Raw genomic sequence first — 17,459 nt, 5'->3', positions numbered from 1 at the left:
TACTTACAAGAATAATTTAGAGCTCTCTGGTACCCTTTACTCCCACATCCTCCAACCCATAACATCTTACCATGTTGGCCTTATTTTATTCCCTCTCTCTTTTATTTATTTTTCCTACACCATTTGCCAATTATTCCTTACTATTTCAAGCAGTGTTTCCTAAACGCAGTCATCTCTTACATGACCGTAGCACAACCATCCAGTGAAATGTCATGATTCTTCAAACCACAGACCCTATTCCAGTCTTACTGGTGGTACTGAGAACATCCTTCCTAAACTAGGATCTGATTAACGATCTCAAGCTGCACTTAGCTGTCATACCTCTTTAATCCCCTTTAATTTGGAACAACTTCTCAGAAAATTTCTGTCCCCGCAGATCTTATCATTTTGAAGACTGCAATTTTGATGTTTCCTCATGATTAGAGTCAAGGTATGCCTTTTGGGCAAAGGTACCAGAGAAATGAGGCCGTGCAGGCATGCAATGTTACTGAAGGGACTGTTTTTGACAAGGTGGGCAGAGTGGAGGGAAACCATAAAGTGCATGGTAATACCCAGAGCCAGTGATAATGGGACTATTACCATTTCTAGGCCTGGAAGAAGGAGTGGTTGGAAAAAGTGCTGTGAACTGGGCCCCTTTGAGGAGAGCTTCGGTCTAAGGAAGCAGCTATCCTGCTGTGACTGGCAAGAGAGGAGCTGGGGAGCAAACACCTTGAGGTCTCTCTCATGCCCTCATTGGCAAACCCAACCAGAGCCAGAGCTGCTTAATAAGCTCCCCATAAATCAGCCCTCCTGCAGGATGGAGAACAGAGGGAGGGATCTGAAAGGACCAAATGGAGGGGTGCCTGGCTGGCTCAGTTGGTAGAGCATGTGACTCTTGATCTCAGGGTGTGAGTTCGAGCCCCATGTTGGGTGTAGAGATCACTTAAAAATAAACAATCTTTATTTATTTATTTTTAAATTACTATTATTATTTTTTAGGCAGGCTCCATGCCCAGTGTGGAGCCCATCGTGGGGCCTGAACTCACAACCCCGGGATCAAGCCCTGAGCTGAGATCAAGAGTCAGACACCCAATCAGCTGAGCCACTCAGGTGCTCCCACAACAACAACAAAAATTTTTAAATAAATAAAAGGACTGCATGGGAGCTATTCAACACTGTTTTTCAAGTTTGGGAGCGGGGTTATGTTGTGGTGGAATTCTCGCAATAGTGTATCAAACCCCAGTCAAATAAAACAGTCATGTGGATGGCCTCAGACCTAGTCTCCCGGAGAAAGGAAAGCTTGAAAAAAAAAAAAAAAAGAAAGGAAAAGAAACTTAGCAAAAGTCACTGGGACAGCAGGTGTCTAAGGATTGCGAAAGGCTGGGAATCCAGGAAGCATGAGGCAAGATCTGAACACCTGGTGTCCCCAAGTCAGAACAGAGGAAGGAGAACCTTGGGCGTGGGGAATTGTTCTCTGCAGAAAGAGGAGAGAGAAGATGGTTCACGGGGCCTCTGGGCTCCAGATTCTTACCAAGCACCTGGTAATTAGTTCAAGGGCCAGGCCTCAGGAACCCTGTTCACCTGGAGCCAAGAGTTACCTGGATCATGTCTTCTGCTTGTGACCAGTCAGAACATGCAGCAGTGTGGTCACCTGCACAGGGGAGGGAGGGATGGAGATTGGAAATCAATCATAATACGAGCTGCAAGGAAAATATTTGTCCAGATGGTTTTTCTGAGCTATAGAAAGAAAGCAGTGGAAAGGAAAGAATTTCCATAGTGTTTCTGACGTAGGTGCTTTCTCAACACTGTTGACCGATTGAACTTGAAACAGAAAAAAGAAGTGCTGGAGAAAAGGAAAGCCTGCGTCTCCCTGGAAGTGAACCCAGGCCCACTTCCTTCTCACAATGGTTCCATGGAGCCATCTGGGTGCTGATGCCTTCCTGGGCCTGCCTGATGGGGCACAGGATGGCAAAGTGGCTCACTATCCAGTCCCAGGTCACACCTCCCCACTGAGTGACCCTGGACGGGAGATCCCTGAGTCATAATTCCTCGCTGGGCAGATAAGGGTGATGGCCCCAGATGCCAGCAGTCATCATACCCGTTGATAACACACATTCTGCTTGTCTCTGTGGGTGTTCCCTCTCTCCTCATCTGCTCCACGTTACAAGTGGCTGGCACTCAGCTCCCCGTTGATAAGCGCGAAGAGTTTTTGAATTTTTGAATTTTTGACTTCCTGTTCTGTTTTCTCTTGACTCCTTTTCTTCTGGGCATTGCTGACTGGCAGAAAGGAGAGGTGGCCGGTTGGGTCGTGGCCCAGAGTGGCTGGTGCCAGGAACCAGAACAGAGACACCCTTAGCAATCCGTCCCCTTGAGGAAGCGAGTAGGCTCTGCACGTGGCACTGCAGCGCATTTAATCACAAGGGATAATAACCTGTAAATATTAGTTTTTCTAGGACTCCTGATCCCCATTCACCTAGAAGACTCACCTAGCAGAGTTTTTCTGGGAAAAGGACCATGACTCATTTCATTCATTCATTCATTCATTCATTTTTGGTGAAGAATTGTAGAACATGGGAAAGTGCACAGATCAGTAGTGATCAGCTTGATAAAATTTCACAGACTGAACACACTCAAGTAACAACCATCAAGACCCAGAACATGATCTGCATCCCAGTCACTACCCTGATGTCTAATGCCATAGATTACTTTGACCTGTTTTTGTCCTTTCTATATATGGAAATAAACAGCCTGTACTCTTTTTCTGTCTGGCTTTTTTTTTTTTTTTTGGCTCAATATTATGTCTGTGAGATTCATTTTCTGTGTTGCAAACACAATATATTTTTTCCCCTCATTGCTCTGTAGAGAGAAGGAGGGGCATGAAGTGAGGAGGGATGATTTTGTCCCCCCCACACCAAGGGAACATTTGGAGATATCTGAAAATATTTTTGGTTGTCACAACTTGCAGTTGGAGGCAAGGGGGTGCTACTGTCATGTAGTGGGTAGAGGCCAGAGATGCTGTTAGACATCCTACAATGCACAAGACAGCCCCCACAACAATGCAGATTCAACCCAAAATGCCAGTAGTGCCAAGGTTGAGAAACCCTGATGGGCATTTGGGTTGATGGGCATTTGGGTCTGTTGTGAACATGGCTGTAGTGAATACTGAGCTGTAGGTCATTTCATAAACATGTACACATTTCTGTTGAGTAAATTCCCAGGAATGGTATTATTGGGTCATAGGATCTGCCTGTGCTCAGCTCTGGAAGTTACTGCATTTTCCAGAGTTTTTTCCATTCGCACTTTGACCAGCAGCATGTGAGGTTCAGGTTGTCCCACATTTGCCCCCAATAATTAGTATTTCTGTTTCTTTCTCTCTTTTGGGGGGGTTGTTTTTTATTTTTATATATATTTTTAAAGGTTTTATTTATTTATTTTAGAGAGAGAGAGTGCATGTCAGCAGGAAGGGGAGCAGAGGGAAAGAGACAAGCAGACTCCATGCTACCCATGGAGTATGACTCAGGACTTGATCTCATTACCCTGAGATCATGACCCAATCTGGAATCAAGAGTCTGACACTTAACTGACTCAGCCACCCAGGCACCCCTGAGTTGTTGTTTTTAAATCTCTCTCATACCCTTCTTCTAATTCAGTTTATGTCACATTAGATACCCAAAACATCAGTGTTTCTCAGTAAGTAATCCTGTTCCATCTTTTGCAGGAGACTGGAATTATGCACAGGTGTGCTTGCTGTATACAGTAAATTAGAGAAGGGATTTGGGGCAGGACCCCTTGCAGCTAGAGCTTTGCTCTCTTTCTTTTTTTAGAGGTGGGGGGTAGGGGCAGAGGAGAGGGAGACAGAGAATCTCAAGCAGACTCCCTGCTGAGCATGGAGCCCAAGGTGGGGCCTAATCTCACGACCAGAGATCAACCCGAGATGATGACCTGAGCTGCAATCAAGAATCAACCACTTACCTGACTGAGCCACCCAGGTGCCCCCTGGGCTTTTTTTCTCGCTTAAATAGCAGTATTAACACATTTCTGTATGTCCATTTTCTTCCATTCTTCCTGGCTAAATTACTTAGTCACAGGAAAAGAGATCAAGTAGGGTCATTGAGGAAAAACAAAATCAAAGAGTTTGGTCTTTGATCTATTGTTTCTCAAACAGTTGGTTCCAAAAACTTGTTAGAAACATAGATTATTGGCGCACCTGGATGGCTCAGTTGGTTAAGTGTCCAGCTCTTGGGTTCAGCTCAGGTCATGATCTCAGGGTCATGGGATCGAGCCCTGAGTCTAGCTCCACACTCAGTCAGAGCCCACTTGAGTTTCTCTCTCTTCCTTCTGCCCTTCCCTCTCCCACTCAATATATAAATAAATCTTAAAAAAAAAGAAAAGTGGACTATTAAATTCTACCTGGGATTTACTGACCGCTTGGGGTGAGGGCCCTTGCAACCTGTATTTTTACAGCCCCTCCAGGTGTTGGGATGCTTGGCAGAAGTTTGCATACTTTTGACCTGGAAAATCCTTATCCCCAAGCCACAGACACACCTAGTTTGGCTACATACTTATAGAAACAAATGTTTTGGTTCTCCAGGGTTAAGCAATTCACTTCCATATGTAAATTCAGATGAAGTGTACCTTCATCTTGGAATATTAATTTGCTGTGGCTTATTTGGGGTAATTTTGTTTTCATTGCCTAAACCTCCAAATTTCAGGATCTTCATATTTCCAATTGCTACATTTATGCTACCAGAACATTGCCGCCTATCTACGCATGCTTGGACATTTGCCTATTTGAATATGTATATGCTATCTCTTGCAAGTATTTGCGTAGCATTCTTAAGTATCCAGGAAGTGTTTCCATGATACCTTTGCTCCATCAAAATCAGATGCAGATCACTTCAGTTCACACTGCCGTGGTTCAGTCTAACATAACCATCCCTTGGACCTGCTCTCTAGGTTTTAAAAATCTGCATATTAAACTTCTTCCTTCCTCTGAGATGAGAGTTTGAAATAATGCTTTGGGTTCGGTGATCTAGACAACAACTTCTTCTGTTGCTAATTAGATGAACAGTACAGAAAGCAAAATGATTGGGTCTCAGGAGAGGTGGATTTTCCCCAGAGAACCCCATCAGAGGACTCTTCAGTTATGGGAGTTGTTGTTTTAGTTGAAGAGGTGTTTTGTAAATGTCTTCTTTCTTCTTCTCTTTAACATTGTGATTCATCATGAAAAAGAAAACCAAAAACCTCCATTTGCAAACTATCTGGCCACCAGAACAGAATTATGTAGTTGGCTGTCCAAAGTGAATTGGATTGTCACCATTCTCTACTTTACTTGTGAATTGCTCTTACTTCAAGGGAAAAACATATTCCCCAACATGTTATAGTTAAGAGTGAGTCCCTGAGTCATTTGACCTGCTTCAATAACAAAGGACACCACACAAAAATGTCCTTCCAAAGGACAGCCATCAGCGAGCCCAAGAAATGATAACATCTCACCTCATTCACCCAACCTTTTCTGCCACGGGACTTACGCTTTCAATGTTACTTTGATAAACTTCATCAGACTCTGTCCTTATGGGGCCCTTCCTGCTGTTATTTAACATTTTAAATGTAGTATGCCTGCACAAGACTGTGTCCCCTCCATTTCTTTCCCAAGTAAAGGACAGAAGTTAATTGAGAATGGAAAAACAATTCCCAGAACAATTATGAAACTATAATGAAGTTTGCATAAGTACATGCAATTAAGCAAAGAAAAGGTGTGTGAGGAGGTGCCACTTCAAAGAGTTTAGTGCCAATGTGGTACGTTCATAGTGAGGTCTCTGTAGGTGTACACGGAGACAGGAGAGCAAAAAAAAAAAATGGATTACTGGAACAGTAAAATCACAAATCATGGAGGGCTCTCCTATGCTGTGCTAAAACACAAATTAAAACAATGGGCAAAGATAGATTTTTAACACTCCTTTTTCCATCACTGAAAACTGCCCTTTTCATCTTTGTCCCTAAAGATCTTACTTACTCATTCATGAGAGGCAGAGACATAGGCAGAGGGAGCCTGAAAACTGTTCTTTTCAAATGCCCGGATGATTCTGGACCTGTTCAACAAGCATTGAACGCAGCGTATGCCAAATGGCCCACCCGCCAGAACAGAAGACTGAGTTGCTGGGGAAGAAGTCCACCTTCTAACCACGACCCGTACTCTGAGGTCACAGTTGGCTGAAAGGGAGGTTTTTATCTGCTGCTATGCCAGAGAAGTTCCAGATTCACAACTCTGCCTGGGAAATTTCCCTGCATTGGGCTTTCTTGTCTCTGTACTGCTCTGCTGTTGTCATCTCTCCAATCCGAATGGCTTCTCCATGTTCTGAGTGTCAAAATCCACCCACTGGAAGCCCTTTCTCCCCATCCTCCAAAGGAGCTTTTTCCCCTCTGAGCGCTCAGAACACTTCGTGGATATCCTCTCATTTGGAACTGATCCACAGTCTTCTGTGTTTTTGCAGGTTGTGTACGTACATACAGATGTAATTTCCTACAGGACAGGGGCCATTCCGCACACTTCCTGGATACTGTCACCCTTACTTAGTGGATTCACCATTCACATCCTGAATTATAGCTCATTTTAATGAAAAGGGACTATAGAGAATATCCTTTTTAAAGATGAAGCAAGTAGGGACCTGAGATCACGTACTCGGTAAAAGTCAGAGAAATGACTAGAATCCAGGTGTCCCGATTTTTGCACCATGCCAATTGGTAATATTGGGAGGGTTTGAAGCGGGAAAGTAGGTTCTGGTCTCATGGAGTCGAAGAATGAATCTTGAGGACGAAAGAGAGTAAAACGATAGAATTTTGTTCAGTGAGGCTAGAGAAAAAGCTCTCAGAAGTGAGAGGGGTCCTGACAGGGTTGCCACTGGGGGTTCTATAGGGCTGGTCTTGTATTGAAAGCCAACCAAGGAACCCAAATCCTTTTAACACCTCTATGGATACCACCATTGAGTAAGGACTAGGGATAGCACCTTCAATGGCTTGCTTCCTTTTTAGTGTCTGGTAATTCTTCGTTGGTCGTAAGTAGCTGTTATAACAAGACCCCACCTCTGACACCTGGGCAGGATGGTCTGCTTTATTTATCTCTGATTTCCTTTCATCTCCATGTTTTTGGGATTTTTGTGAGCCTGATTCCATGTTCCCCTATCTGTCTCTCCCTACCTTGCCTCTGTCCTACTCAGGTTCATGGGCAGCCCTTCTTCTTTCATTTTTTTAAGTTTTTTTATTTATTCATTTGGCAGAGAGAAAGAGAGCACAAGTGAGAGCACGAGCAGAGGAGAGGGAAGAGGGAGAAGGAAAAGCAGACTCCTCACTAAGGAGGAAGCATGACTCGGGGTTGGATCCCAGGACCCCTAGATCATGACCTGAGCCAAAGGCAGACACTCAACCCACTGAGCCAGCCAGGTGGCCCTGGGCAACTCTTCTTATCACACAAGTGAAAACACAGCTTGCACGATTTCTCACAGAAATTTGATTGAAAGTTGTGCATTTTTAAATGTCATTTCAATAAACTATCTGGTCAGGTTTTTGTTTGTCAAAATAAAAGGTATCAGTTATTCTGTTCCCAATTCCAGTGAGGAGTGATTTTCCGGGAAGCCTGGGTGGTTCAGTGGTTGAGCATCTACCTTTGGCTCAAGTCATGATCCCGGGGTCCTGGGATCGAGTCCCCTATCAGGCTCCCTGCAGGAAGCCTGCTTCTCCCTCTGCCTATGTCTCTGTCTCTCTCATGAATAAATAAATAAAAGCTTTTTTAAAAAATGGGAGTACACTTACCAATGGGGGCCCAGAACCAAGGGAGATGTGGACTTCTTTTATTCACTCATTCATTCCTTCATTCAACACACACAAATAGGTAAATCAATAGTATAAATATGGTAACATACATATTTATACATTACAAGGTTGAGGGAATGGAAAAGTAAGGATAGACTTTCCACTAATTCCCAGCCCATTAATTCCTCAGTGACCGTGGGACTTTATTTATTTATTTATGTATTTATTTAATTAATTAATTAAATTATTTAAAAGATTTTATTCATTTATGAGAGACACAGAGAGAGGCAGAGGGAGAAGTAGGCTTCTCTCAGGGAACTGATGTGGGACTCGATCCCCGGACCAGGATCACACCCTGAGCTGAAGGCAGACACTCAACCACTGAGCCACCCAGGGGTCCCAGTGACCCTGGGACTTAAATCCTTTTTCTATCTGTATTTCTTTCTTTAAGAAAAAACTCAAAAGATGCAGTATCTGATGTTCTGTGGCTATTTTACACGACTAGAGCCTCACCAAAGCCTCAGAGTGGTTTCTAGGAGACATTGTTCATTAAGGTGTCACTAGCACCTTTACCTCATAGTCTAAGAGGCTTTATTTACATTTATCATTATTATCATCAACAGGTGCAATATGCATTTATGGGCTGACACACACTTTCTCACCATGGTTTATTTTTTTCTTGCCCCTCCATTGGCTGGCACTTGTTGCCTGGGAGCCCTCCGCCACCCAAAAATGTCTTCGATGGTTTCCCTTTGCAACAAGATGAAGGCCAAGTTTTTCATGCAAGACCTTTTATGACAGCCTGCCTAGCCACGCACAACAGAGCTTCAACTCAGTGCTCTCCAGGTCTTGCCACCTTGCCCCTTCACATGGGAAGCCTCATGGTACTGAGGTGCCAGTGGATCTTCTTTTGTCCCCTTGGCGATTTCTTTCGTTCATAGAGATTCAGAATTTTCTATCCTTCCAAATAAAGGATACTCTCTTAATTTTGGAGCTCTGTTCTAGATAGCTCCATGACTAGAAGAATTCCTTACAAATTTACACAAAAAATAAAAACTGAGTGGAAGAAAGAGCAAGTGTTTAAGGGGGCCCCAGGGAGGGTAAACATGTCTCGCCTGATTAATTGGCTAGTTCGGGAGTAATTGCTTCCAAGGTGAGTGACAAGGCTCGGTTGCTAGGCTTGCAGGTGCCAGCCGGGTCCTTGCCTTCAGTCAAAGGCGTGTAGGGAAGGAAGGCTGAGCTGTTCAGTCTCAGTATCAAAAAAATACACGGTGTCTGTTCTGGGTGAGCAGGTCTTAGGGCCTATTAGGAGGGAAAGGTAACAATTACAGCCTTTCTCTGTTCGACATGCGGTTGCTTAAAAAGTTCTCCTGTGGGTTCTCTTGGTTTTTATTAAATAGCAGAACCTGGGGGTGGGGGAAGTTGGCTCCAGGACAGCCAAAAGGGCAGAGAGGAGAAACAGCTAAATTTTCAACGCACAAACAATGCCATTTGAAGTAATAGAGTGAATTCAGAAACATTAGGGCAGCTCCTAATTTGGCCAGTGTATATTTCTTAATATCATGGCACTATAATGTCTGTCCCCAACCCTGTGTAGATGCAAACCCCTGTGCTGCAGGCCAGTTGGAAACAACAGTGTAAACAGCCTCTGTTGGCCTAATTAAGTTATGCATCTGCACCCTGAACACTTCGTCAGGCTGCAAATATATTAATAGTCATTCTAAGCCAAGAAGCTTTGCCAAGCCAGATGCTGAAATTACTCTGTTGTTTTGAAACAAAATATACAATAACCTAATATTTGAAGGTGTTATTGGGAAAAAGAGAAGCTTGGGATTGACTTTTCCATGATCATGCACACCTCTGTCATGTTTTTTTGCTTTATTCCTCTTCTGTGGAAGACGCTAAGAATTATATTTCCCTGCCTTTTAGCTCATAATGGCTACATTTTCTTTTTTTTCTACTTTGCCGAAGAATTTGAAGGTGGGTTCTACATGGAGTTCATTTGTGGTGGGTCTTAAAGAAGGAGGAAGATTTAGTGATGAAGAGAGGAAAATAAAGTACAAGTTGGAAGAATGAAAAATAGGAACAATGGAAAGTGGCAGAAAGGAAAGCTACAGAGGGGCGCCTCGCTGGCTTGGTCCATGGAATGCGAGACTCTTGATCTTGGGCGTTGTGAGTTCGAGCCCCATGTTGGGCATAGAGTTTATTTCAAAAACAAACTAACAGGGGCGCCTGGGTGGCTCAGCGGTTAAGCGTCTGCCTTTGGCTCAGGTCATGATCTCAGGGTCCTGGGATCGAGCCCCATGTTGGGCTTCCTGCTCAGAGAGGAGCCTGCTTCTCCTCTCCCTCTGCCCTTCCCCCCATTTCTTCTCTCTCTCTCTCTCTCTCTGATAAATAAATAAAATCTTTAAAAAATGAAAATAAACAAACAAACAATACAGTGTGCTCAGGAAGTGGTGTGTCTATCATTTGGAGCTCGGTGCCTGGAATCATGGGAGCTTGGATTGGTTTTCCTACCCCTGCCAAAGCAAGGGGTCAGCCTACTGTCCTCTTCCTTCCATTAATAGCGGGGAAGGGACTTTTCAAAAGGAGGGAGAGAAAGCACACTGAAGGACTTTATTTCTTCATAGGGTGGATGGGGGCTCATTCTGTGGGTTAATGCCATAGGGTGGAGGGTCTGAGGTATGACATTCAGAGTGAGGAGAAACAGGAAGGCATTCAGGAGTTGAACCTGCATTTTAGAAGTCATCATAAATAAAATATATTCATCTACATTTAAAAAAAAAAACCCAGCTGTTAGAAATGTGGAGGGTTGAAGAAGAGAAACTTCTAAGTCAAAGAGCTTGATATTCTTTAGCCAAAACACTACCTTTACAGGTGGGGGAAACAGCGTTCATTTCCTAGGTGGTCAACAAGCCTGCGTGGGCAGGTACAAAGCCCTTCTCTGAGGATCAGCTGATGTTCTCTGGGTGTTTAAGACTCGAGTGCCCCCCAGGTCCCCTAATCTGAACATCACTTGTGGCCAGTATTCAAATTCATTCCAGGGAAGCTTTAAAGCCCTAAGTAAATGAGAGGAGGTCACCTGGGACTTGTTCCTGTGGCTCCAGCACCCTGTGACAAAGCACCGCTGTGGACCTCCCAAGGGGAGGAGAGGGGCTGGCACCTAATCTCAAAGTCCCAGGATGGGGAATCTGTAGTGGCCCATCCCCTAGGACTGGAAATCCCATCATCTTTTGTTCTAGAAAAAGGTAGGGCGGGCCCCAAAGCATTACAAAGGAGCCGCGATGGATGCTGTTGCTTTTCATTTCAGATCTTGTCACCTCTGTGGCTTTTGTCATTAGAGCATTTTTTTTCTCATTAAGGGTTTGAGAAGGGGGGCCGCGCTGCATCCCGCGGATTGTGCAGGAAGGGTCGCAGGGCCAGGTGATTGCCAGGAGCCACCAGAGGGGACAGCCCCGTGGGACAGCGGCCTGGGGATGACTAGCAGGAAGCAGCACGCCTGCCAGAGCACATTATTTCAACTTTGGCTTTCGCTGGGCTAATTCCCTGCATAGCCAAAACGAGGGGGCAGGGGTGGTGGGGGGAGAGACACACTGGCAACTCCAAGGCAGGACATCTGAGAAGCCAAATCTGCGGGGGGACAGGAGCTGCCGGAGCTGGGGGGTGGCGGCCAGCAGGTGCAGGCAGGAGGTGGGGGGGGGGAGGCTGGGCTTCGGGGACCTGCCACCGGGCTGTGGACAAAGGCGATCCAGAAGCAGAACGAGGCTGCTGGTATCAGCCCGGGGAGGCCTCCCGGGTGACACTGACTCAGTTCCCCGCGCTCCCTTGGGCCAGGAGGCACCGGAGCATGTGCCACAGCCAGGACTCCGAGGCAGAAGAAAGTCTGGGGAAGGACTTGCAGATCCTGGCCGTCTTGCAGCCTCGCCCCCCTGGGAGGCATGCCTTCATCCACGCGCTACCTCTACATAGCTTCGGTCTCCTGCGTGATTGTTTTTATCGTGTGCTACATGTTGGGTTCTGGGGGAGAGCAAAGCTTCCAGAAGCTGAATCACTCAGAGGCTCTGATGCTGACTCAGGTTTGCACATCCTTTATCAAAGGCAAAGCGCCGTTCCCGTGGAGAAACAAACTGATGATACACCAGAGGACTTCGTGCAGGGATTACCTGACCCAGAGCCACTATATCACGGCCCCTTTATCTAAAGAAGAGGCTGACTTTGCTTTGGCGTACACCATGGTCATCCATCACCATTTCGAGACCTTTGCCAGGCTCTTTAGAGCCGTTTACATGCCTCAGAATGTCTACTGTGTGCATGTGGATGAAAAGGCGACAGCGGAATTTAAAGATGCAGTAGAGCAGCTGCTGAGCTGCTTCCCCAACGCTTTCCTGGCCTCGAGGATGGAGCCCGTGGTCTACGGGGGCATCTCCAGGCTCCAGGCCGACCTGAACTGCCTCAAGGACCTGGCGGCCTCCCAGGTGCCCTGGAAGTACGCCATCAACACGTGTGGCCAGGATTTCCCCCTGAAGACCAACAAGGAGATCGTTCGGTATCTGAAGGGTTATAAAGGGAAAAACATCACCCCCGGGGTGCTGCCCCCCAGTCATGCCATTGGCCGCACCAAGTATGTCCACCGGGAGCACCTGGGCAAAGAGCTTTCCTATGTGATCAGAACCACAGCGTTGAAACCACCCCCTCCCCATAATCTCACCATTTACTTTGGCTCTGCCTATGTTGCTCTATCAAGAGAGTTTACCGACTTCGTCCTCCACGACCCACGGGCTGTTGACTTGCTCCAGTGGTCCAAAGACACTTTTAGTCCTGATGAACATTTCTGGGTGACGCTCAATAGGATCCCAGGTATGTGCGATTCTGTGTTTCACATAATGGCGACGTGGTGTACTTGGAAAGGCTTTTCAAGAGCCTGGTCTTTCGTAGTGGACGTAGAAGATGAAAAGTGAAATCCATGGTTCTCGCTCTGGATCCTTTCCAGATGCAGAATCGGGGTCTGGCGTGGCCAAGTAATACCTTTCAGCAGTATTGCCTGACAACTGATCATGGTCTCTTGTGTGCATCTTGCTACATCTTTGCCACAATAGGTATCACTGTTCTCAGTCCATGGTGGTGGCCTTGCTCTCCCCCAGATTTGTCAGACTCGCTCTTACACCAGGGCCGTGGCCTCAGCCAATCTCCTTCTTACCCCCAGACCTTTATAGGCTTTTCGTCAGCCAGATGTCTATAGCTTACAGAGGTTGAGCTCACCACCCCACCCTGTTCTTTCAAAGGAATTTGGAACAATCATTTTTTTCTTTTGGAATAATCATATTTACTTATTTGCATGGGTTTGTTCTTGGCCTCCTCTGTATTATAAGCTCCATGATGTTGGGGTCATTTTCTATCTTGTTGTCTACTGCATGGTGGATAAATTAAATAAATGATTGAGTGATAGAATGAATGAATGAATGAATGAATGAATGGACAAGCATAAGGCTTCACACCATGGTTGTCTCCCTAAGACCCACTGAATTGAAAATATTTGGACTCATGCATATACTGTATCACATGTGTAGAGTTTTGTGGGTTTTTTTTTTTAACATCTTACTTCAGATCACAAATGAGATTCTAGAAGCAGCTCCTTCTCTCATCAAAACATTTCTGCCTTTACTAATGGACGAGATCAATTATTTTTTAAGCTACATAAAACATGATAGGATTTCCTCTGAAGGAAATCGCATGGCTTTGGACTCCATGAAAAGTACTAAATGGATCTCTGATGAACTCAACAGCATTATTATAGCAAGAGAAAAGCAATCATTGTTCTGGTTTTGGGGGGCTGCCAACTTGGAAACACTGGTAGGTGCTCTCAGGCTGCAGGGCAGGGCCTGCTGGGCGATAAACATGCCAGTATTCTCTGGAAAATACCGTGTTTGGTCTCTGAATCCCAGGGTGACTGGCCTGGTGAACAGGGTTTGCTCTTGTACTGTGAGCTCTCTCTCTCCTGACCTCCCTCTCTGCATGACCCCACTTTCACCTCTTGTCTGTTGTTCCATCATCTGCAGATAATTTGGGCGCTTCAGGTCCGTAGAGGCTGATTTTCATATTTAAATATGTAGTCCCTTTCTGTTCTCACTATTCCCTTTTGATGTCTAAAAAGTCAGTACTAGCTATGTGGTTCCTTACATATGGTCTGAGATAAAGGCATTTCATGAACTTAACAAAATCTGGAATCTCTCCTTTTTAAAAAACGACAAATGTGGATTTGGGCTGGAGTTAAATGTCCCTGGTTACTGTGACAGGTGGACAGTCAGTCTGTCAAATCAATAGAAGAAAACCAAGGGAAGAAGGAATCTTTCACCCTCCTCCTTTTTGTTTTTTGTTTTTTTTTAAATCTCCTTAGCCTCCTTCTCTTTTCAAGACCTAGTCCAATAGACAAGGTGAGAGACCAAGACTGATATGTAGATAAGCACAGGAGAGGAAAACATTATTTTTTAAAGATTTTATTTATTTATTCATGAGAGACACAGAGAGAGAGAGAGGCCGAGACACAGGCAGAGGGAAAAGCAGGCTCCATGCAGGGAGCCCAATGCAGGACTCGATCCCGGGACTCCAGGATCACACCCTGGGCCAAAGGCAGGCGCCAAACTGCTGAGCCACCCAAGGATCCCAAGGAAAACATTTTTGCCATAGGTTTGTCATATGCTGCTTTATAGCTTCTCAGAGTGACTGTATGACTCCTTGTAAATCACATAACCTCTTGGAACCTCAAATCTCTCCAACTACCAAATGAGGACCCAGGTAAGAAGACCCCCCTTTGTCTCTACCTATGCCTTTCACTGCAGAAGACCATGGAATTTGTAGGAAGGTAAAAATTCTGGTGAGTCTGGATTCTGGGTTGACCATTAGCCTTGGTGAATGCATCCCATTTCCTTTGGAGGAAAGGAAGAGCTCCCCCAAGGACATCCTCCAGGGAGGAAGGCAAGTACCACCCAGGATCAGTGATCCCTCAGGTGATTCTGCAAGGGATGCATTACAGTCTAACAGGACGTCTCCTGCGGCTTTGCCTCCTTCCTTTCCTAGACGCTGGATGGCATCCTGGTTCAGGGAGAAAGGATATCCTGCTTGTAGGTGGGGCCTTCCTGAATTGCAAGTTTAAAAAAAAAAAAAAAAAAAAAAAAAAAAAACCAATTCATCAAACGCTCTAACCCATGCTGGATGTCTCCATCTTCAAAGGCAATGTAAAATCCAATCACACACTCAAGTAACTCCGGGGTTTTATGCTTGAATATTCCTCGTGACTTAAGATTTAGTGTGTGAATTTGGTTCTTGGTTACCAACCAACCTTTAACGATACTAGCTCTTCTGTTTTCAATGTCAGGTTAAGAAAGGAAAAAACGAGTGGGAAATATCAGAAAGGGAGACAGAACATGAGAGACTCCTAACTCTGGGAAACGTACTAGGGGTGGTAGAAAGGGAGGTGGGTGGGGCACTGAGGGGGGCACTTGATAGGATGAGCACTGGGTGTTATGCTATATGGTGGCAAATTGAACACCAATAAAAAATAAATTTATAAAAAAAAAAGAGAGAGAAGAAAAGTCCTTCCGCAAGTACAGTGTCAACATCTTTTCTCAAAAAATTAAAGTACAAATAGTGTTGTTCCTTTCCTCCTTCAAAAGTCCCTTCCTCTCTTCTACCACACATCCTAAATTAAAAGGGTTGTGTTAGAAAGACGGTGCATGGGTGCATCAGATTCTCCAAATCACCCACAAGAGTAACAGGGACCAAGAACATGACTAGCTCCTTATAATTAGATGACAGCAGAAAACCAAGTGAAATTGGTTTAAGTTGGTAAGTAAGACTCAATAAAAAGTACCTTCACAGAGGTAGCACCGAATCACATAGTTTCATGTAGCTTTTCTTCCCCTCATGTTCTCTTTCTATTGAGAAAATGATTTCTCTCTTGGTTCTCAACCCCCTAGGCTTTTCCCATATTGCAATGGAATTAGAAACGGTATTGAAATGGGCCAGAAAGAGTCCCTTGGGGAAAAGAGGCCCCAGTCTCACATCCTGCTTCAGCAGTGGCATCGTTGGAATGATGCCACTCTATGTGGCTCCTGGACAGACAAACAGTCTAGACCTCTCCCTCAGGCCATATTCCCAAAGAAAACCCTCCAGGAGCACAATTTTCAACATTTCTCTGATCGACACCGCAGAACACCAGGCTCTGCTTAGCAATAGTCCACCTTGAATTCTGGTGTGTGCTTTTATTTTCCAACTGATCAGATCTTTGTAATCATTGATCTATGTCACCTCGGAAAAAGACCAAGTTCTCTAACTTTTCTGGTTATTCCTATAACATTGTTTTTGGCCTACCTGCCCCATGGTCACGTGCCAGAGGCCATTTAAGTCTTTGCTTTCAATCTTGTGGATTTGATCAGTATCTGGAGAAACAGCTATTGGGCTGCTGTTTTGCAAGTCCATTCCCGTGGCTAAATTGTCTTCTGGTCCCACTTTAGGGCCAGTCCTTTCCCAGCTACTTCCCCCACCACCACCCTCTCTCTCGCGTAAGTTTGTTCTTTTGAATTTTTGCTCATGCATTACTCTGACCTTTCTCATGCCATGCGGTTTTTCTTCCATAAGAATGTTTTCATTTGCCTCTCTTCCTTTTTCCATTTTGTATACATTTTTTTTCAGAGCCCCTTCTTCAAATAAATTATCTCAACCTCAGAAGTGACCGCGTGATCACATTTCCGCATTTTTCAAACCTAAAAATAGCGTGTTTCCTACTTCAATTTATTTTGCTTTTTTCACTTTGAGTTTTATTTATATGGGCACATTCTTTGGGAGTGTGCTCTGACTCCTTAAGTGGCAAGTGACAGAAACACAACTGAAAGTTGCTGAAATAGATCCCAGAACCCCCTGGGTCACAGAATTGAGATGCTCAAGGGCTCCAAATAAAGCTAGATGCAGAGTGGAAACAATGTATTCAGGACTCTCTCTTGCCAGGTGGTCTCTCCGGGGGTTAGAAACCATCCCTATTTCTCCAGAGCTAAAGGGAGGTCTGAGCAATGCTCAGTGCTAGAATTAGGAAAGTCCCAGGTGCACTGGAACAAGTTGGTCACCCTCTCTTTCTGTGTCACCCCCATTCAAGAAAGTCAAGAAAGGCAAGAAAGTCTTTTTCCTGAGAGTTCCAGCAATAGTTTAAGAGAGTCCTCAGATTGGACCTCCTCAGTCTCAATTCCTATCCCTAATTAAACTGGATGGGGAGGGGGTGCAGTGAAGGATGCTGACCAGTTCTTCTTGGGTCACTTTCCCAAAGGGCAGGCAATGGAGGAAGATGATTCCTTAGGGTGACACTTGTGAGGTGACAGCACAACTCCCCACTGCAACATGGATCCTGGTCCTGTGGGCAGAGTGCTAATGAGCATCTCCACCTGGTCTTTGAAGGGCGAGATTTAGCCGAGTTATAAAACTTTAAGCCCTTGGGCAATTGTAATTTGGAGAATACTAGTTAAATTACTTTCGTGGAGGTGGCATGATCTCAATAAGCTTATCCTTTCTGCCTCATAAAAGCATTTTTAAAAAAGATTTTATTTATTTATTCATGAGAGATACAGAGAGAGAGGCAGAGACATAGGCGAGGGAGAGGCAGGCTCCCTGAGGGAGCCTGATGTGGG

The 17,459-nt window shown here is 45.0% G+C and overlaps 2 protein-coding genes and 1 non-coding gene across 4 annotated transcripts in view; all 3 read left to right on the top strand.

Moving 5' to 3' along the window:
- The window catches only part of LOC129508008 (N-acetyllactosaminide beta-1,6-N-acetylglucosaminyl-transferase-like), a 46,824-nt gene that overhangs the window by 12,615 nt on the left and 16,750 nt on the right, over positions 1-17,459 (top strand). The window contains exon 2 of one of the 2 annotated variants that reach the window (XM_055322879.1): positions 979-2,687. The exons of the other annotated variant lie outside the window; for it this stretch is intronic. Within the exon in view, the coding sequence (XP_055178854.1) occupies positions 979-1,019 (41 nt within the window). The 3' untranslated portion in view covers positions 1,020-2,687. Of the gene's footprint in view, positions 1-978; positions 2,688-17,459 lie in introns of those variants that run through there. 2 annotated transcript variants of the gene reach the window in all.
- On the top strand, positions 841-912 carry TRNAK-CUU (transfer RNA lysine (anticodon CUU)). Its single transcript has one exon. It is a non-coding gene; the product is annotated as a tRNA-Lys (tRNA).
- LOC129507811 (N-acetyllactosaminide beta-1,6-N-acetylglucosaminyl-transferase-like) lies at positions 11,727-12,746 on the top strand. Its single transcript, XM_055322555.1, has one exon. The coding sequence runs from the start codon at positions 11,727-11,729 to the stop codon at positions 12,744-12,746; it is 1,020 nt and encodes a 339-aa protein (XP_055178530.1).

Source organism: Nyctereutes procyonoides, unplaced genomic scaffold, assembly GCF_905146905.1.
Source record: "Nyctereutes procyonoides isolate TBG_1078 unplaced genomic scaffold, NYPRO_anot_genome, whole genome shotgun sequence".
Lineage (NCBI taxonomy): Eukaryota > Metazoa > Chordata > Mammalia > Carnivora > Canidae > Nyctereutes > Nyctereutes procyonoides.
The sequence above is the reverse complement of the archived record's forward strand: the minus strand, read 5'-3'. Positions and strand labels throughout refer to the sequence as shown.

What these genes read in the sequence shown, in the direction of transcription:
- LOC129507811 (XM_055322555.1), top strand. Translation starts at nt 11,727, where the DNA reads ATGCCTTCATCCACGCGCTACCTCTACATAGCTTCGGTCTCCTGCGTG.